General features: G+C 38.3%; 2 protein-coding genes and 1 long non-coding RNA gene across 11 annotated transcripts; 1 reads left to right on the forward strand and 2 right to left on the reverse strand.

The window, feature by feature from the left end:
- Positions 1-424: 424 nt before the first annotated feature.
- LOC119989259 (guanylate-binding protein 1-like) lies at positions 425-9,317 on the reverse strand. Of its 2 annotated transcripts, XR_005465775.1 has the most exons (15): positions 8,808-9,317; positions 8,035-8,196; positions 7,720-7,785; positions 7,473-7,616; positions 7,137-7,250; positions 6,860-6,961; positions 6,381-6,566; positions 5,489-5,578; positions 5,288-5,422; positions 3,327-3,449; positions 3,074-3,159; positions 2,352-2,964; positions 2,150-2,227; positions 711-1,839; positions 425-577 (listed from the first exon to the last, which is right to left on the reverse strand). XR_005465775.1 is itself a non-coding variant. In XM_038834671.1 (14 exons), the coding sequence occupies exons 1-14, from the start codon at positions 9,078-9,080 to the stop codon at positions 796-798; spliced, it is 3,216 nt and encodes a 1,071-aa protein (XP_038690599.1). In that variant the 5' UTR covers positions 9,081-9,317; the 3' UTR covers positions 612-795. The 2 variants fall into 2 exon arrangements, 1 of the variants encoding a protein (XP_038690599.1); XM_038834671.1 differs by lacking the exon at positions 425-577 and having other exon boundaries at positions 612-1,839.
- A 5,050-nt stretch (positions 9,318-14,367) lies between these two features.
- Positions 14,368-19,515, forward strand: LOC119989221. Of its 8 annotated transcripts, none has more exons than XR_005465755.1 (10): positions 14,368-14,543; positions 14,742-14,818; positions 15,110-15,366; positions 15,579-15,648; positions 16,247-16,302; positions 16,543-16,592; positions 16,706-17,042; positions 17,145-17,224; positions 17,882-17,971; positions 18,366-19,515. It is a non-coding gene; the product is annotated as an uncharacterized LOC119989221 (long non-coding RNA). The 8 variants fall into 8 exon arrangements; XR_005465756.1 differs by having other exon boundaries at positions 14,742-14,780; XR_005465754.1 differs by lacking the exon at positions 14,368-14,543 and having other exon boundaries at positions 14,578-14,818.
- Positions 19,516-20,226: 711 nt separating this feature from the next.
- On the reverse strand, positions 20,227-20,910 carry LOC119989219 (glutaredoxin-C9-like). The gene has a single exon (XM_038834611.1). It carries the CDS (start codon positions 20,816-20,818, stop codon positions 20,423-20,425), a length of 396 nt encoding a protein of 131 aa, XP_038690539.1. The 5' UTR covers positions 20,819-20,910; the 3' UTR covers positions 20,227-20,422.

Raw genomic sequence — 20,910 nt, forward strand, 5'->3', positions numbered from 1 at the left:
GCCCACACCAAGTCGTACTTTATTGGACTTCTGGTCTAATTGACAGGCCCATGACCATTTGGCCCACACCGAGTCGTTCCAACTACCGTGAACCTTTTATGAGTGATTGGTTGAGACGTGCTGCCCGGAGTATATAACCCATCGTTCGTGGATGTCGCTAACCTGAATGGGGTATCTGTTGGCAGTTTCCAGTATGACCGTCCGAACTGTTTCCAGTCGTACCCTGGCCTCCTTGAATCGATGTGCGTGTGTTTCCATTCCCCTTTATCCATTTATCCATATAAAAAGTCGTACCATGTTTCCAGGATAATAGGATATGGAAGATTGAAACATCCCGAGGAAATATGTTCCTAAAAATAAAGACAATTGGAAGGCACGTCTAAAATGCCTACGCTCAACACAATGAAACAAGATAACAAGTACATGGTTTTTTCAATCACGATAAATAGAACGACTTTTGAACTTGCTCAGCCCAACTCAAAAGGACTAATGTTGATACAAGACACACATCACAAACCTAAACTCCACAATCAACCCATTACCAGCAGATCAAATTCATGGGACATTTGTTTGAGACCTACATCAAATGTCAAAGAAAATGCTCATGTTAGTGAAACGTAAAATGATGGAATCCTTTTATCACACTTAAATATCATATTTCCTGTGCTAAAACTGGAAAGAATTTCAGGGAAGCAGACCATTAAAACTACCTCTTAAGTCACAATTCACAAACTGCAGGAGCAAGTAAATTACGAAAAAATACACGCATTAACGCTGTACAACCCCAATGGAATGTCAAGACTTCTGCAGAACACATTTTTCGTACAGAGCAATGATGTCTTTCTTGTTGGGATTCCTCAACTGAAGTAGCTCAGCACCAAAATTATGCTTCGTGAGCTCCTGCTTAAGTTTCTGCACGGTAAACTTAGTGTAGTCTTCTTGATCAATATTTTGACTCCGATTGTCTGCATCATCCATGAACACAGAACCACCATCTTCCGGCTGCTTGTGCTTTAGAGGGCTTGTTGTGCTTCTCGATCTCTTATTTCCTCTTAAACTTTTGTCATTTGTGCCCATGTCTTGAACAGAACCCACACCTACTTCATAGTCGTGCTCTCTTAGACGTTTCCCATGGGAAGTAGTCTTAAGCTTACCATCCAGTGCTGTTTCATTGAAACGAACCGCAGTCAATTGTTGTTGGAGCCCATCAAGTTTCGTCTGTGCTTCCTGCAATTGAATAGACAAGGTTTCTGCCCTATGGTTTGCAACACCATGGGCTGCGCGTTCCTCTTCCAGAAGATTTTTAAGGACTTTAACATTAGTTGCCCTATCCTCATTGTTTGACTTCAATAATGACTCGATTTCTTTCTCTCTTGCTTCAACTCTTATTTCTAGAGTTGTAACTTTGGAAAGCGCATTCATCTCCGATACACGTACTCTATCTAATTCGTTCATCATGTCAGTTTTCTCTCTCTCCAAACTTTCAATTGTCCTATTTGCTCTCTCGATTTGGGTCAATCTTTCCATTGCCAACTTCTGAATCTCATTCTTTTCCCTCTGTGCCTCAACCGCTTCAGACTGCGCTTTTTCAGCTGATTCAAAGGCCCTCTTAGATTCCCTTTCAGCGAGTTTACATCGTTCCTGGACTTCATCAAACCTCTTGAATTCAGATTGGTACTTTTGCTCCAGATGGATCTTCTCCTGCTCTAATATCCTCGCGTCTCTCTCAAACGATTGGGCCTTACCATTAACAGTCTCAAGCTTTTCACCCAACCCTTTGATTTCAAGTTTCAGTGATGTTATCTCCGCATCATAGCTCTTCATTTTAGACCTTGCAGCCTGAAAAAATATTGTTGACATCAAACATTTGCATCCATACATGCAATGACAAGTGCTTATTAGCAACAACATACATCAGAGTTTTACGGGCTAATTTATTTTAAACAAGTCAGGATATAGAAAGGGAAAAAAAAGAGTAAGCATTTAAATTTTTTCTTCAGATACAATTTTTTTAATTCAATCAAATTATCATCAGATTTTACCTGACGGAGCCTAAGTGGATTACGAGTGTGCACAAATTATGCCTGGGATTTGTCCATTAGTCAGGATTTAAGGTCAGTTTGCACAAGTGAATAGTCTAGAAGCTCACCTCCAACTCTAATTTTAGTGTTGTCAAACACTGCTCAGCGTGCTCAAGCCTTGCCTTTTTCACCTTTATTTCTTCCTCCTGTATATTCATTTGCATAGAAAATAAATAACTTGCATCTTTGTATTAGCAAGATGAATATTGAACTGTGTTTGAGTAATCAAGGCCCTTGAAAACATAGATGTGTGGTCTTAGGTTGTAATACCTTTTCAGCCAAACTGCTGGAGAACTCCTCTCGTAATGTATCCTCTCTGAGTTGTGTTTCCATATTAGCACGTTCTTGAACAATTGCTGCCTTCTCAAGAGCAGCTTTTGTTTCTCTAACAGCAACATCATACTTCCGTTTCCACTCATCTGACTCCTCTTGAGCAGACTTAACTTGCTCCTGAGCAGCAGCCAGCCTTGCGTCCGCAGCACTGCTCCTGGACTTCAGAAGTGCAATTTCTGAACTGGCCTGATCTTCCTCAGCTTTCCACTTTGTCATCAGCTGATCATATTTTCTTTTCCAGTCCGAAGTCTCTTGCCTGGCAGAATCCAATGCTTTCATCAAGCTAGAACACCTCTCATTCAGTGAACTGTAATTACTCTGCAAATTTGTTATGCGACCAACATAATCAGCAGAAAGCTTGTTCTTCTCATTAATAGCATCATCATAACGCTTCAGATATTCTGACTTGTATTTCTCACTAGCTTCTAGTTGCTGATTAAGCAACTTCATCTTATCTTCGATAGATCGGAATTTCAACATGAGAGAACTCTTCTCCGATCCTATTTGATCGGCAAGCCTCTTGGCAAGGTCAAAAATTGGGCCTTCCAAGCTGGAGTAGTAAATTGCATTATAATGGAAAACAGAGAAGAAAGCGAAGTCAGTAAATCTCAGAAACACAAGATCACATAAATAAGAGATTAAAAGGACCTCATTCAAACCTTCGTTGAAGGAAAACTGTCACCTTCTGCCATTTCCCTGGGCCATGGCAAGATGCTTCATACTCCGATAGAAGGGCATCAAGAACCTGCAGAACATATTTTTTTAAAAAAAAAAAATACAGCAAGGCTTCTAATTAGGAACCTCAAAATCCCAAAACCTTGTTTAGAATATTTAAATTTTCATTGGATTGTTGAATTGGGGTATTTCACATCATTTATACATTTAGTTTAGAACTAAACATGAAATACTTACTTTCACAACATTATCTATGTTTGCATCGGAAGCAAGGCAAGCTGCTCTAAGCCTCTTTTCCATGCTCTGTATGACACTTGAACATTGCAAGTCTGCCTCCATAAATGCATTCCTCTTGTAATCCTGCATCAGTGAACAGGGATAGTCAGTACTACTAGATGCAATAATCATTACCTATAATATGAGACCCTTTCCGAAAACAGTAACAGATGCAGATCTACCAGACCCTTTTCTGGGGCAAAAAAGGCATATTTCCATACTAGTAAACTAAGCACAGTTTCTTGGCCGGTATAACAACTCCTAACAGTACCCTTTAGCACATATGTGATGAAAGTGAGACTTCATAGCATCTATGGAAAAATTGTTGCCAATCATGCATAAAATGTCATATACTTCACGAAATTGGCATATAAAAGTAGTATCGTAGATGAAAATTTGTTTTTGGAAGTAACAGATAGTTTAGATAGTATTCTTGTGCTAAGCAGAACATTCAAGGCGTACGCTCTTTTCTTCAATACGATTCTGTATTATCAATGATCATATGACATACATCTTTCTGTATTCAAAGAAAAGGAAAAAAAAAATGTAAAATCAAAATCTCATGCGCTCTTGGACGGCCTTGCCGCCTTGCTTATGGCATCACCCACGTGTAGTTGAACTAAATAGCCAGTGGGTTGATTTAATTCCCAATATCAATAATCTGCCAAGATGATATAAAAGCTACATGAAGAAGCTAAGATTGAAGACTAAGAATCCATCAAGTGTGGCTTTTTCAAATTGGACAAACACGAAAATCTTAGCAATAGCTAACTTACAAAGAAGAGGTAGTATAGATGCTAATTGTCCAAGGAAGAATCAGAAAACTATTGGTTATGAAGACTTGGGAGATTGCTCTCAACTTCATCCGAGTTTCTTGGATTCCAACCTACTCTAATATAACGAGCTTAAAGCTTGGCCCCACTCTTAAGAGGGCAGTGATTGCAACCTTACCTCTAGGCTCTAGCCCTAGCATGGAATGTTTATTGGAACAAAGAGCTTTAAGAAATCAAAGCAACAGCCAATAGCCAATTGGAGAATAGAATTGATATTCTTCATTTTACATGGCGTTATCATACTAGAAGCTGTACATATATCCCACCCTTACAACGAAAACCTCAAATACTTGCAGTCAGCCTCAAACTAAAAGTATCAGTTTAAATCCACAATGAGCCAGACAAGATGCATATAAAAGATATCTGAGTTTACCGCACCCTGAGTACATTCTATCATACTGGTGTAGCGGGCCCCACCCCACAGAGGTCCTCCCTCTCGTGGGCGTGGGCTGTCAACCCCGAACCCGTCGCAACCCACGCATGGGCCACGGGCCTAGCCCAACTACAACAGACCTACAGGCCGCACACTCCAACCCATCACGAGGCTGCAACTTGATGGTTGATGCTAAGGCTTAACGCCTTAGTGTTAAAGGGTGCTGGGGTTCGACTCCCAGCACCAACAACCTGCGTTGGCCGTAATAGCCTCGTGATGGGTTAGAGTGTGCGGCCTGTAGGTCTGTTGTAGTTGGGCTAGGCTCTTAGGCCCGTGGCCCATGTGTGGGTTGCGACGGGTTCGGGGTTGACAGCCCACGCCCACGAGAGGGAGGACCTCTGTGGGGTGGGGCCCGCTACACCATAAAAGTGCAGCTTGATGGTTGATGCTAAGGCTTAACGCCTTAGTGTTAAAGGGTGCTGGGGTTCGACTCTCAGCACCAACAACCTGCGTTGGCCGTAATAGCCTCGTGATGGGTTGGAGTGTGCGGCCTGCAGGTCTGTTGTAGTTGGGCTAGGCCCCTAGGCCGTGGCCCATGCGTGGGTTGCGACGGGTTCGGGGTTGACAGCCCACGCCCACGAGAGGGAGGACCTCTGTGGGGTGGGGCCCGCTACACCACATACCCAGGTTGGCGATCTGTATGAATATCACATTACCTCAAATGCCTTTTTGAAGAACTTCTGGAGAAGGCCCTCATACTTCTTCCTTGCAGAACCAACCCCAACAGCACTAGTATTAAAGACAGCCAGTGCTTTTTGAACCGCCTCATCATGTGCTTCCCTCAAAGCAACCTAGAAAAGCAGTATCATTAGAAAAATGACAGAGATTATAAACAGTTAGAACAAAGCATCACTTACTTCCTCAATTGGCTTTGAGCGGTCAAAACTGGACATATAAGACTCAGTAGCAGAGTCAAATGCTCTACGACACTCCACTTCTTCAACACTCTGAAACCAAATGTGTTTAAATATAAGAGAATTGACTTATTTGATGCACTGGAAAATTTCCTTATCAAGATTCAGTGAGTATTAACCATCTTTTTCCAACCATTGAAACACTAGGTGATTTTTTTTCTAAAGCATTTTAAACCACTGATAATAATAAATTTAACATAACAAATAATAATTCAACAAAAAAATGGTGAAAAAAACACCAGCAACACAATATCAGACAGCTTAACTAAATCATATGGCAGCGCCACAAGAGAATCAACAGAACCAATTATAAGTAATAAAATGAAAAAGGCAAAAAATAAAGAAGATGAAGATAAATTAGTTTTCTAAAAAAAGAAACAAATATCAAATTTAGTGTAACAAGCTTCCAGGTCTTATTTTCAGAAAACAAAAATTTCAAGTTGGAGACTGACAAGGACCAACACTTTTTATTCAAAGAGCAAGCACCAAGTGTTTGATCTTTACATTATTGTGGGCACTTAGAATCACATAATTTCATCCACTTTACAGCATCGGTAAAGCCTTTCAAACCGAAAAAAAAGGGGGTCAAGTACATGACAACATTATAGAAATAAGACGGAACCAAGGATTTTCCTTTGCCAATTAATCCAAATTAAAGTCTCTCTGAGTAATCCTTTATAGTTCATGAACTTCCTTCACCTCCTCTTCAATGTGCTTCTCTCTCCCCCTCTCCTTTTTTTTTCTTTAAGCGATAAATATTTTGTACATGCAAAAACTAAATTCATGAAGAGTATAAATTCTAAGAAAATAACAAAGCTAAAAATATCACACAAACCTGCCATGAAGAGGATATTGTTGGCACTGCACCATTATTCAAAGCCTCCAGATACGACTCCGTAATACCAATAAGAACAGGACCAGTCATCACAGTAGCGCCAAGTTGCTTGGGCCTCGTTCTCTCGAACACAAATTTTGTCAATGCATCCAGCCCAGATCTAAACTCAGGCCTTAACCTGTCAAGCTGCATATAAGTGATGGTTTCAAATTTCAATACGAAAAATTATATATGGCAGAAAATAGCAACCCGAGTATCTAGGCTTATAATTGTTTGATGAATGGCTTACAATGTTCTTCCAATTGGAAAATAAGTTTAAAAGGCACCAACGGGACAAAAAACTACATAGAGGAAAGCATTGAGAGCCACCAAAAATGATTCCACAATAATGAACACCAATGCTACAAAGAGCCTAACCAATAATCAATAAAAGCATCAAAAGAAGTCTCTCCTTGAAGTATGAGAGAGGGGGGGCTAACCGAAATTTGATCCAGTCGCTGGAGATCATTTTCACGATTTATTGGCCTCACAAGTGTAAAGCATTCTCTATCTGGAAAAAGAGCTCTGATGGAGTCTCGAATCTGTTGATTATTATAGAAATAGAATTAAAGCTTTCAAATCTAACAAATGGAATTGGAATTTTAAAAAGTACTTGACAAACCAATATATATACCCATAAGAAAAACAGTAAACAACAAAACAAACACATAAATTTCTTATTGGAAGAATTTAAAGTTTGAACCAAAGCCAAAATACCTCATTTTTGGAAGCTATATCTTTTCCACTCCCCTGGACTGAACGCAAAGCAAGCTCTAGATAGTCGCGGGGTGTTATTTTCCGATTATCCTCGACCAAATCCAAGTAGAAGTCCTATGAATACAGAGTTAAATGTCACTCAGAAGATACCCTCAAAGTGTACCACCAAACCATGGAAAAAATGCAAGATTACCACAATATCAACTCATGTAATAATCATTAATAAACAAAAGATAATCATGTAATCAACCTGTACTGCCAAAGAAATAAGATAGACTGAGCGAGAGAGAGTACTACAGCATGTGCAAACTGCAAATTGCTATCTAAGAAAATTACCCTTAGAAGCCAAACAAAAATTGGGGAGAATTGCCCGAGTTCAGAAGCAGTAGTCCTCCCTCCAGAGGCTCTGATGCGAATGTGTTTTGTCATTTGAGTAACTAGAGAGAGACGATCAATTGCAGCCTCGTCTATACCACCCATCTGAATAGAAATTGTAAAGTAAAATAAAACAGAAGACAAGTACATCATAATATACAGTTGAAAAGAACCAAGGTCTCAAGGTCTCAGAATAAGTTTTCTTAACCTGATTATAAATGAACATGCTAGATAAGAGGACAGCTAAGGAAAATATCTGAATGCTGTATGTTCCCTGTCAAATAACAAAGAATTAGTTGATTAACAAAATATATCGACAGTGTTAAAAAATAAAAAGAGAACCAGAAATCAAATATTTCTCCAGCAACAAATAAATGAAGTAAAATAGACTCAAATTATACACTAGAGGTACAGACAGTCAGCATCGAACTTTTTGAAGGATCCATCTTGAAAAATAAACAATCCACATAGTCAATCGAAATGGTAATTAAGTAGACTCTAGAGGAAGAGAATGAGAACTCACCGTCTGATCATAAGCATCTATCCCTTCACTATCTAGTAGCAAAAGATTGTACTCAGTCCCATCAATAGCAGTTCTCTTTATCGGTGCACTCCATAACCAAAGACCTTTTGTGCATGGTCGGTGGGTTGATGCCACTTGAAATCCACTACTTCTCCCAAGAAGCTAACACATCAATGCAAGAAAACCTCTTAAGGAATTCGACAATCAAAACATAAAAAGGAAACAGTTTCACGATACATTAAATTATGAACTGGACAGAAACTCACCTAGTCTAGTTTCCCAAAACGAAAACACAATACATGAGGTAATACTAAATATTTCATCACTACTGACTAGCATCTTGTTTTCCATAGTAGCAAGAAAAAAATTAAACACTGGTTGCAACAACTAAAAGATATTGTGTAAATTTCATAGGAGTATTGAACCTCTTCAGTGAAAATATTATTAGCGTGCATCGAAAACCCTTGCTCCTCAGGGATGACTAGTCAAACCCTTCAACAGTGCCTAACCTTACCTTCCTATTCAACATGGCTTTACAATTGAAGCAGAAAACCCCTGCCAATACCATTCCTAGGCTCTCGACAGCTTCGTTACCTTTTTCTACATGTTTAAGCAAAATGTATTGTCTAAGCTAATTATAGTAACCAGAGCAACGTCAATTCATGTAGCGGACATACCAAACGATCAAACCCTAGATTTCAAGATTCTACATAACACAATGAACAACTAAGGAAATTCTTCAAGGTTTTCCGTTCGAATCAACAAGGATTCACCTGATTTAAGATAAAGCTTTTGCCCTGACGAGCCCGGCCACACAACGAAACGACGCCAATAGGTTCCTTGACGAGCTGCAACGTGGCCACCGCTTCCGGATCCATACGAAACTTGCCCTTCTCATCGCAGTAGACCAACCGGATCGGCCTGGCAGGACCTGTCACTTGATACGACGAAGAGGGCGGCGTGCAAGACAAGGACGGAGAAAAAGACGGTGATGATTCCGGTGAAGAATCCGCGGCTGTTTCCTTCCCTCTGAAAAATTTCATCATCTTGCCAGCCACTCTGTGTTTCTTCTTCTAATTTCTTCTCTTGCTGTGTCGCTTGTTTCTCTTTCGCTGCTTCGTTTTTCTGCCGGTGCTTTTTAGCTTTGCTTGGACACTCTCTTTTGCAGATGGTAGAGAAAGGTCGCTGAGTTGGTTTAAAATTGGGGAGGGAAAAAGGGATTGGGGATTTTTTTACCCTACGAGAGGGGTAATTTACTACTGGTTTCAGGGAATATATGGTAATTTCCCTAAGCGAGAAGGGCGATTTGAGTCAACTCGCGGTGTTATGGTCGGGAAGGACGGCGTGGATATAAAGCTGAGTAGCTGTCAATGTCATGCGGCCTTTGATTATTTTTTGTTTCATCGATTTCATATAATATGGTTTACAAATAAATGGATTGATTTAGAATAATAATTTCGATTCCCATATCATTCAATCCTTTCAGGATTATGCAAATGAGCCATTGGTTGAGTGGCAATGACTTTGCATGTCCCTGACTGAGGTCATGGGTTCTAGTCTCACCTCCTCCGAATATTTATAAGTAGGTGTGTGGGCTTCGTCTGCCCCTACGTGGGCTTGATAGTTTGCCCCTGCGTGGGCTTGATTTGTGCCTTCTGCGTGGGGCCTGTTGACACCTGTACTTTCATAGACTTGATATGGTAGTGTGTCGTATATTGTTTGTACTTGTACTCAAAAAAAATCCTTTCAGGATTATTTATTGGGCCTCAATGAAATTTACACAAACTTTCTTTTTGATAAATTAATTTATTATTATTACTTTTAAGGTATAAAAACACTTTAAACTTCTCTACTAAATTTGTACTAAAAAAAAAAAAAAAACACTTGTCTACTAAATTTTAAGCTCTTTTACTTTCTCCGATCAAACATTAAATCTTCTTATTACATTTCAGGTGAATTTTAAACCCTTGTGTATTACTGGTCAATATTAAAATCCCTCATACTATTATATTTGGATTAAATAAAACATTTTTATAAAATTAAATAATCTTACCACATAAAATTATAAAAATTAGACTTTTTTAATTAAGTAGGGATATCATAAATAATGGTATTTTTACTGTTCACAGTGGTTATCATAAAGCTCGGGAGATATTGACCCCTTCACAACCTTCCACTTCTTATTTTGTTGACGATAATATATAGAATATTATTGTGTGGAGTTTGGAAGTCCATTAATCGACGAAGGTTTTTCTATGGTGGGCCTTACATGATGGTTTACCTAGGAAGCAGAACTTAAAGAAACGTGATATCCTGCACAAGGATTTATACCCTATTTGCTTGCAAACACATGAATCAGTTCTTCATGTTTTGTGGGAATGTCCTGCTTTGTTGAGAACAAATATACCACATCGGTTGGGTATGTCCCAACCGATGGGCTTATATGGATAAAGCCTACTCTTATATGTCAATTATGCATTTTTCATGAGCTTAAGTGATTTGGGTCATACCTAAATTGTTAGGTCCATGAGGAATAAATCAGTGAGGATAATCCCTGATGTATTCACAATAACAAAAACCCCAAGGCGAACAATATAGAGAACAAGAACCCGCGGACAATATAGTTACATGTATTGAGGTATGATATGCTTCGGGGATGCGATGGTTCCTCCTTTGGTAGGCCACAATTCTCATCCAAGTACCCATTGCAACATTGTGCCCTGTTCATGGTTTCCTCCATGGATGAGTTTTATTAAAATTAATTGGGATGCGACATCTAATGTGCAGTTTATGCTGTTCGGGTTTTTGGTGCTATAATCCGGGATGAGTTTGGTAGGTTTCTTGCTGCCTCAATCAATTCCTGACCAATTGCTTTGGATGCTGCTGATGCAGAGGCCGAATCTCTTCTTGAAGCTGTTCGTTTTGTTGTCTCATTCGGGTATAAAAAAATGAACTAGAAGGGGATTCAAGGATTGTTGTTGATGCCATACAAGATGATATAGGCTATCTATCCAGTTGGCGAAATGTTCTTAAGGAGACCTTGTTTATGTTTCGTTCAGTTGAAACGAGGATGATTCATCATGTCAAGCGTGATTTGAATTCTTGTGCCCATTTACTAGCAAAGGAGGTCGTTATCTCTAGGTCTCATTGTTTTTGGATTACTGATCCCCCTCAGTTTTTGATGAATGCGATGCATTGTGATTTACATCCAGTTGCTCAAGTGTGATCTCGCTATTGTGGGAGGTTTTGGTCGAGGTTGGTTGCTACGTACATGCTAAACTTCGGTATTCTTGTGTTGTCGATCTTGTTCATTTATTTGGTATGGGTTGTGTTGCCTTCGTTCCCATGCCAGTTTATCTGTAAGAAGATTGTTCTATCCTAATGAAATTCAGGGTGTATGCCCTTCAAAAAAAAACATATATGAACATATTAATTTTGAAAGCCAATAAAAAAAATTAATGCAAATTACAAAAGTTTTGCTGTCCAAAATAAACTTGAGCATTGTGCTGGTCCTGAATATATCTTCTATGGAGGAAATACATTTTATGTGGAGTAGTGAGGTGTTTGTTTCTCTAGTTTGAATTGAACTTTAGAAGCTTTTTTTTTTGTAATGTTCGATTTGAGGGCATTTTTTCCTGATAGTTTGGTGATGACATCTGAAACAGGTTTGCCTTATTAGACGAATCAACCAAGCCTTATTAGACGAATCAACCAAGTCAGACTGAGTAGGAATAACTGACTTCTTTTTCGCTGGTACGTGTTCTCTTCCTTCCTTCCTGCACAAGAGGCGAACGTAAGCTTCGGTAGGGCCCCGAGGGTGTACTCAGGGGACCTTTCCGACGCTCAAGTCAGTACAGTAATAAACCTGGGAGGATGGCTCGTTGCTTCGAGCGTTACCTCTTACTCAGTAAGTATTTTAGAGTGCAGGAGTTAGATGGCTTACCTGGGGGCAGAGGTTCCCCTTTTATATGGGTTTGAAGTGTTTGAGTTGTAGTTGGAGTCAAACTCTCTCTCATTGGTTTTCCAAAGGGTTTCTCGGATGGTAAATTCCATCTGTATCCCTCTCCAAAGGGGAGTAGGACTCTTTTGTAGCTAAACCTTGTTTACCGAAGTAGCCCCTTCTGTTATACACTGAGATTGACACTTCGACTGAGCCGAAGTACCTTATTTCTTTTTGTAACGAGGCGTATACTTCGGTCAAAAACCGAAGTACACCCTTCGGTTTTTCTTCATCCATGGCCTTGTTGGCAATCTTTCCGTCACGTGACCTTCTCCTATTATGAGGTTTATTTTAGGAATATCATTTGGAAATTTGTGAATGGAACGCATTCCTGTTGTGTTAAGGCATTGTTTGGTTTCATTTTAGTGCAAATGTAATAAGAATCATGTTGTGTTAAGGCACTAATAAACTCGGTTGTGTTAATCCTTTACTGGCTGAAGCCTCAGCTGCTCTTTTGGCCCTTCAATTTGCATTGGGATAAGATCCAAAATGACTCCTCTACTTTGACAAAAGTGTCATTTTGGCCTCTCTACTTTTATTTGTTAAAAATAAGCCCTTATACTATGTGAATAGGAACATTTAAGCCCTTATGACAAACTTCTGTTAAATTATTGTCCTCGTGGAGTAACGGCACTGTTAACTTATGATGTGGACATTACAGGTGACATACAAATTACACTTAAAGGAACAAATAAACCCTTCAACTTCAACAAAAGGAACAAATAAACCCTTCTACTATTGAAAAAATAACTTCAATGTCTAGACCACGGAAAGAACAAGTCAAAGAAGATCGTGCCCCCACAATAGATCATGTAGTTGAGAGGAACAAGTTATTTTTTCAATAGTAAAGGGGCTTATTCTGGATATTATGACTGCTATTTGGATGTTATTTATGCTATTTTGGATGTTATTTTGGATGTTAAGGGGGCAGCTAATTTGGATGTTATTTATGGCATTTTGAATGTTATTCATGTTATTTTGGATGTTATTTTCCCAACAGTATAGGGGCTTATTTGTTCCATTTATTGAAGTTGAAAGGTTTATTTGTTCTTTTAAGTGTAATTTGTGTGGCACCTGTAATGTCCACGTCATAAGTTAACGGTGTTGTTACTCCACGTGAACAACGATTTAACAGAAATTCATTATAAGAGCATCCACAGCAGTTCCTCTTAACAGATTCTCTAAAATACAGTAAAATGAGTCATTTTACAGTTTTACAGAATCACAATTCAACAGCACTCCACAACAGCTCCTCTAAACCATCTTCTATAACTTAAAATATTCATTTCTCCAATCACTTTTAAAATCTTTTATGTTTAATTTTTATCAATTACATTATACAATAACAAATATATTTTTGACAATATCATTTTTAAAATAAAATAATATATTATGCTTGCATGTGTCATATTGCACAACATGATCGTTGAAGACGAGCGACATCTACACCAAATATGTCCTTCATATATGATCAAATCGATGAAAGTCCTCCATCAATAGAAGTGCCAGAAGACCATGCATATGAACTTCAGGATTTCATAGATCAACATTTTCAAATCAGAGATAGACAAGTTCATTCTCAGCTCCAAAGTGATCTTATCGAGCATTTATGGAATATTTATAGTGAATCGTAGTTTGTACTCTTTACATTATATTTTAATTATTTTATTAGAAAAGTGTAACTTTTAAGTAATTTTAAGTTAATCTAATAAAAATTTGTTATTTGTTTTAAGGTTTATCCGATTAAATAGGAAATATAAATATAAAAAAAAAGTTGTTTATTAGACAAAAAACAAGTCTATTTTTGACAAAATAGGGATATATGATTGGATAGAATTACAAGTGGGCCATATCTCTTATTAATTAATACTAAAAAATTGTTTACAAGAGCTACAGTGCTCCGCTAGGGATAGAGGAGCACTGTAGTGTTTCGGCAAAATAGCGGGGCTGCTCCTGCAAAATGCAGGGACTGCTGTGGCAATCATTTTTGAATTTTTTGGTGTTTCAAACGGTAAAATAGGATAGAGGGTCATTATACAAAAGCCATTGTGGATGCTCTAAGGCCTTAAATGTTTCGATTCACATAATATAAGGGTTTATTTTTAACAAATAAAAGTAGAGGAGCCAAAAAACACTTTTATCAAAATAGAGGGGTCATTTTGGATCTTATCCCTATTTAATTTGGGCTACAGATGCATCCATTGGGAGGCTTGACGATTATTAATGCTATTCTAGCGAAGAATCATGTTGTGTTAAGGCACTGATCGGACTGGAGACTTGTAGTCCATGATATTCTCTTTGTATTGGGGAGGTTCTCCCGCTGGAGTGCTGGACTGCATCTCATGTGCGGCGAGACTATAATGAAGCAGCCAACCTTTTGGGCAAGAGGGGGCCATGCTTCCATACTTCCATTCTTGGTCCATGGTGGTTCCTCCTGATATAGACGCAGTGGTTAGACAGGTTAGCCACAGGAGGTTTGATCCCAGATCATGGCTCTTTTGGTTAGAGGGTAGGGTCTTTGTGGTTTGGTTAGTCTATTGGTTTTTTTTTTTTTTTTTTTTTTTTCTGTCTTCATTTTTGCGTGGTTTTGCATGTCACTATGGCCTCTGACCGTTCGGATTATGTCATTTGATCCTCGCTTCTCTCCTTCCGCACGTCTCTACTTCTCTTTCATCCGAAATTCGATTTGCGAAATACAAAACTACAGAGGTGCGTGCATCTGCTGAAGGATGAGCATCTGCAGAAGGTAATATCCTCTGCCTACGTCGTTGATCTCGCTAACAGGTGGGAATTTCCTCACTTGGAATCATGTTGGTTTCGGTGTATGCATCTGCGTGGTACTTTCATGTGTTGAGTTGTCTTCTTTTGATTGGTTATTCACTTATTTGGATACTTCAATTATTATGTTGTTCGCCTTTGTTTTTTGGACTGTTGTACCCCCGAGTTAACTTAGAATCAAGTTCCTATCAGAATGTGACCTGCTTAGTTAAGTAAAGATGTAAATAGTCCTCATCTTTTAGTTTTGTCTTCTAGTTCTTCGATCCCATCTCTCTATGTTCTTCTTCCTCCAAGCAGCAATTGATGGGCTGTTGGCGTGAGCTTCGGTCCAGAGTAGTAAAGGAGAGCACAAATCGTGAGTCTCTCCAATCTGGAGTTGTTATTCTCTGATGGCGTGGAATTTAGTGAGATGGAATGTACCGCTATCGCGTTTCGGGGTCTTGGTGACGCAGCTGGAGGCCATAGTCGCTTCCGCCGCGCAGCAGTCCCTTAATCCTCTCCTCTGTTTTGATCTGCTCTCCGATCTCATTTCTGCTATAGACGAGGAGCCAAAGGTCAGCGCTGTTTGTTTGTTCTAATTGATTTTGGCGGTGCCAATTTTTATGAGGGTTCTTGATTACTTGATTTGCATAGTTGGTGTAAGAAAGTGTAGGCAAAATAATTTCATCATTAAATTATAGTTTTGCTTCAATAATGTTTATAGTGGTGTAAATGGATGAGGTTTGGTTTCCTTACCCGTGCTAACTAATGTTTCTGTTTTACATAGGATGTGTAGGGCTTTGATCGCTGGAGATGATGAAACAATGAGTGATGAAGCGATATGGGAGACCCTTCCTGTAAGTTTTAATATTCTATGGGTCCTGTCCTTATTTTTTATTTTTTCAAATGGAAAAAGAATTCTGTTGAGAGAACATCAAGAAGGTGCACAGAAAAATACAAAGAGGTAAGACAAATGGCCTTAAAAAGATTGTTACAAGAATTCTGTTCTCACTATGCTTAAATATAGTCCTGATAATCAAGGTGGTTTTTTTTTTAATATATATAAAGTTATGGTTTTTTTTTTTTTTTAAAAAAATAAAATAGAATTGACAATCATGGTTGTTGTATCTGATTCCTTTTTTTTTATATAAGTTGCATACCAAGTACCAATTTTTGGATTCCAACACTTTTGGGTTGCAATTTCAATGGTCTTTTTCATAGCTGCAACAACATTCACCCTATTGAAGTTATGTGATAAGTTGTTTATTTCTCTATTGAAATAATAACTGCTCCTTCAAATAATATATTGAGCGGCTCTTGGTTTGCAATGGTTTGGGAGCTTTGTTTGAAGGATTGTGTTCATGGTTTCCCGTTGTCTTCTCATTTTTTATATGATATGTTGAGTTACGGTCACAAAAAAAAATTATTTTTCGTTTGATTGTTTCATTTATGTAGGTATCCGTAATGGTAGGACACTGCACTCTATGGAGATTATGTGAGGCTCAATCAAAGTATGACTACGAGCTTATACAGTTATACTCTTTATGTCTGTTAGTCTTCTTTTTTTCCTTATTCTGAGTCCAATCTAGTTTATTCTATTTGTGCACAAGTTTGTTGTCCAACAAAGGCCTAATAATATCATGTAAAATTTAATTGAGAGTGCATTCTTCAGAACAAAACTATAGTTTATTAGCCACGACAATAATTTATTAAAGAGCATCAATTTTCTCTGCTGATGTAAATCATGGCAGGCCTGTCTGGAAATTTGATACATCTGTCTAGGTTTGCAACTGGGTTTCAGGTACACCATTTACCCAATTTTCTTATCCTTTAAGTGAAGATTTCTTTGTTTGTTTTTAATCTTTTTTTTACTGAAACACCATTAAAATTACATCTTGTGCTTTATCACTTAAGGTTGAAGACAGGACAAATGGATGGAGAAAATTCTCATTGGAAACACAGCTATGGTGCCCACAAGGATTCTTGAATAACCTGCGTCAAACTGTCTATGAACCGTACATTATCAACTGTAGATTATCATCATCAGATAGTGTTACATTTCATGATTTCTATTTTGTATTATTCATTTTATGTATGTATCAACCGTCTCCAGGCCATTTTCAAGGATTTATTTAGGAGGGGAAACAATATACTTGTGAGTACTTGATCTTCTTTAGTGTATTTTGTGTTGAATTCTTTTTTGCAGAGGATGTAGAATGGTCACCTTTTTCATGAAGACAACAATACAACTGTAATTTACTCTGTACTTTAGTATTTTATAGTTGTTTCTTTTGATCATTTAATGATCTGCTCTACTTTCTATCTTCTGGTCGTTGACAAGCTATTATTGCAGGAGCTACAAGGTGACCAATGAAGAAGTCAGTTTCTGAGTTGGACAACAAGCTAATGAGAGCCAATATTGATCGTCAACATGTGCGTTCTTACAAATTGGGATCTATTTTGTTCCTGCTTTCCTTCTTTTGTTTATCAGGTCTGGGTTTAGTGATATGTAATTTTGTGTTCGAAATATACATAAGTCTCTGTCTAGGACAGCAAGCTAATGAGAGCCAATATTGTTCGTCAACATGTATGTACTCACAAATTGGGATCTATTTTGTTCATGCTTTCCTTTTGTTTACCAGGTCTGGGTTTAGCAATATGTAACTTTGTGTTCAAAATATACACACGCCCTTATCCAGTCTCTGGTGGATTTACTATGTGTCCATTTTACTTGCATTTTGTTTGATTTCTCTCGGTATATACCATGTCTATAGTCTATTAATAAATTTTGTTTATTTTCTTTGGTGAATGCTATATAAATTGCAGGTAAGGTTTGTAACTTTCTGTGCACTTTGAATCCATGACATTGGACATGATGTACATGTCAGAAACTATAGGGGATCCCTGTTTCACTGTTTGATTTTTTTTTCTGTCTTTATGATCTGCAACTTTGAGGGACACATAAAATGGACCCTTCCATTATTTTTTTCTGATTTATTTTCTTTGGTGAACAAATTCTTTCCGTGGCTTTCTTTTCCAATGGATTCAACATTGAAAATTTAATTCTTCTTCTTCTGGGGACTTTTTCAGGTGGGAATACAAGTATACTAAAACGATCTTTCCAAAGGTGAAGATATGGGAAACCATTTGCATTGAGAGGCTTTGGAATCATCTTCTAAGGTAGTTGCTCACTCTGTGGGTTTCTTAAGGTGCAATTTTATAGCTTCAAGCTTTTGATTTTAAAGCATGTGGTGATTTCTGCATTAGGTTATTCTTTAGGGAAGGGAAAAATGGTTGGTATGCCCATACATGAGAAAATTGATTAATAGCTTCAAGTGCCTTCTGACCTGTTTTCTGGATTTTTTTCATAACTGCTTTTTGTATGTCCTTTCCCCCAAACATTATGAGTGAGATCTTGAAAATGCTGGCTTTGTTCTTAGTGGTGTTCTGAAAGGTGTGAAATCAAATATCTTGGTGGCATCATTGTAGCCTTCTCTTTACTTTGTTTTATTTTGAACTTTCTGGCTCTTGAGTTGGATTAGCTCTTAAAATTTGGAAATGGTTACTGCTGCAGAGTTATATTTAACTCACTTTAGTCCTTTGCCACCATGGATGATCTGGAGCAGAAATCATGACTGAAAATTCTTAAGTACACCTGCAGTAATTGAGGGCTCATCTGTTGAGGTAAAAGTTTTGTTTTTTGCCAGACCTCAAGATCCAACTGCCATGACTATTTTCTGTTAGAATGCAGGTTGATTAGAATGTAGTGGTCCTAGTGGATTTCCCATTTTTCCTCCCTTCAGTTAGGGCAATTAACTGATAACAAACAGTTGGTACTGAAGTTAGAAAACCAATGTCCTACTGATATTGGTGTCGTATCAGCCGCCTTTTTCAAGCATGTGAAGCTTAATCCTGGTGAAGCATTGTATCTTGGCGCGTCTGGCCTGTCGATTATCATAAGAGTTCATATTACCAACTATGTATCAACTATCAACTCTTTGGATGACCATTCTTTATAGGAGGTAAAAGCAAATTATGCCTGCTAAAAGTTCCAATATAAAGCCTTAAATTACCAAACAGAAAACCGTTATCCCTTGTTAATACATTTCAAAACAAACAAATTTCAATGTATGATACTTGATTATAGTTATGGTTATGTTAATGGGCTGCACTGTTGATATTTTATCTTTGTTTGCACATGAATTAATCCGGGTGAGAATTCACATCATCTTTGAATTAGTTTCCATAATCTGATCTGATCAGCACATGAATGTGGAAGGTCTTAAAGCAGTAGAATTTGCAGTACACTCTGGCTCCTGACAATGACTTTCTTGGCTGAGAGCAAACAAGTTGCACAAGTGACTTTCTTGGATATGAGCAAAAAAGTTGATGCGGTTATTATTGAGGATTCTTATCTTATGCCACCCCATATGTGTGTATGCAAAGGCAGACTAACATGCAATCAAGTATGGATGTCCTGTTATCTGGTGCTTCTCATGCTCTGAGGAACAAGAGACTATTCTCTTGTGGGTTTCAACTACTTTACCTGTATTTGAAAATTTAAATTCCCGGATGCCACAACTTTGTTCCTTCGTTCACGGTTATTCAACAACATAACCCACCAACTACAATATGGGAGGAATCTATCATTTTTCATGTATTTTGATTCCAGAAAAATATTGTGGATTGCAATTGTTTTCAATTTATTTGTCATCTGTGATAAAGTTGAATCTGAGGCAGGGGTGGAGCTTAAACAAAGGTACTTGAAAATACATTTAATGCAACAAAATATCCTTTCACTACCTGTAAGTTGAGCAGAGACATTTGTGAAAACCAACTCCGACTGCAAGGCCCAAAAGAAAAACATCCCATTAAAACTACCAAAAAGCTCCCGCAGCGGAGCGCGGGCCAGACGCTAGTACATCATCAGATTAACACTTTAACAGAGGATACATATACACCAACACGTGTATGTTCTACAAACAAACAATCGTCTCTCTAAAATGTCCAATCACTGATTGTCTGGTTATCGTTTCTACATGTGTAGCATAAAAATCAAGGGAGACAGATAATGGGGTTTTTGGAAGTTCATTAAAAGACAAGAGACTTATGATTTGACTAATTTCCCCAAGCCCACAAAATGGATAAACTTATGCGCATCATGGGATTCTCAGTGGCAATTTTGATAAGGCCAATCTCACTGTAAGACCCAACTCCCATAGCATTTTTTAGCTAAAATAATGATGAATATATGATGTGATTTATGCAGATATCTTGATGAAATCACTCCCAACCATTTGAGATGCTATTGATTTTCACATCAACAATTATGGGTTCATCAATTAGGTGATAATTGTTCCGTTCCCCTTTTGGTTTCCTCATACTCTGTGTTTGGCTCTTTGAGATTCTCTGCCATATCTTGAGAAATCTGAACAAGAAGAAGGAAAATGGTGTATGATCATCTAAGCTACAATTGAAATCCTCCACTTTTGAAATCCGAACAGACAAAACAAGTGTAAAGCAAATTCAAAATTCACATCAATCCCTCTCAACATTATTGAAAGTATTGAACATTTACACAGAAAACAGAGCAAATTTATGGATTATTTGTTTTTAATAAAAACCAGTCAATCATAGCCAGAGAGCACCAGCATCCTTCAAGATTGGCACTAATTCACCAGTAATATGAGCACCCATGACTCTTTCTAGTCCACCAAACAACTTCCCACCCACTACAACCGCCGGAAGATTCTCCAACACAACTCCTCCTCCTTTGTCCCCACCAGTCGCGCCATTATTCATCTTCAACAATTGATCCACCACGTCAGCTTCTTCCTTCTCCTCTACCTCAAAAACCGGAGGATTGACTCCGTGACTCAGCAACAACCGCTTGATTACGTGGCACATGCAGCATCCCTGCCTCGCAAACACTATAATCGCATTCTCCAATACCGGTTTTTCGATTCCAGATCCGTTCAGTTGCACGGCGGATGAGATGGAGGTCCGGTAACTGATTGTTTCTTGCATGGATGCTAAATCCAACAGATAGAGAGAGAGGGAGTGCGCGTTGTTCGAGGATGCGATGAAGAGAGAGAGAGAGTGGGGGGGGGGGAGAGATT

Source organism: Tripterygium wilfordii, chromosome 21 (genome assembly GCF_013401445.1).
Source record: "Tripterygium wilfordii isolate XIE 37 chromosome 21, ASM1340144v1, whole genome shotgun sequence".
Taxonomy (NCBI): Eukaryota; Viridiplantae; Streptophyta; class Magnoliopsida; order Celastrales; family Celastraceae; genus Tripterygium; species Tripterygium wilfordii.

Coding starts and splice junctions, on each gene's coding strand:
- LOC119989259 (XM_038834671.1), bottom strand. CDS start 9,080: ATGATGAAATTTTTCAGAGGGAAGGAAACAGCCGCGGATTCTTCACCG. Junction 7,786..8,034: donor TAGATGCTTATGATCAGACG/GTGAGTTCTCAT, acceptor GTTATTTGACAG/GGAACATACAGCATTCAGAT. Junction 1,840..2,149: donor CACTAAAATTAGAGTTGGAG/GTGAGCTTCTAG, acceptor ATATTTTTTCAG/GCTGCAAGGTCTAAAATGAA.
- LOC119989219 (XM_038834611.1), bottom strand. CDS start 20,818: ATGCAAGAAACAATCAGTTACCGGACCTCCATCTCATCCGCCGTGCAA.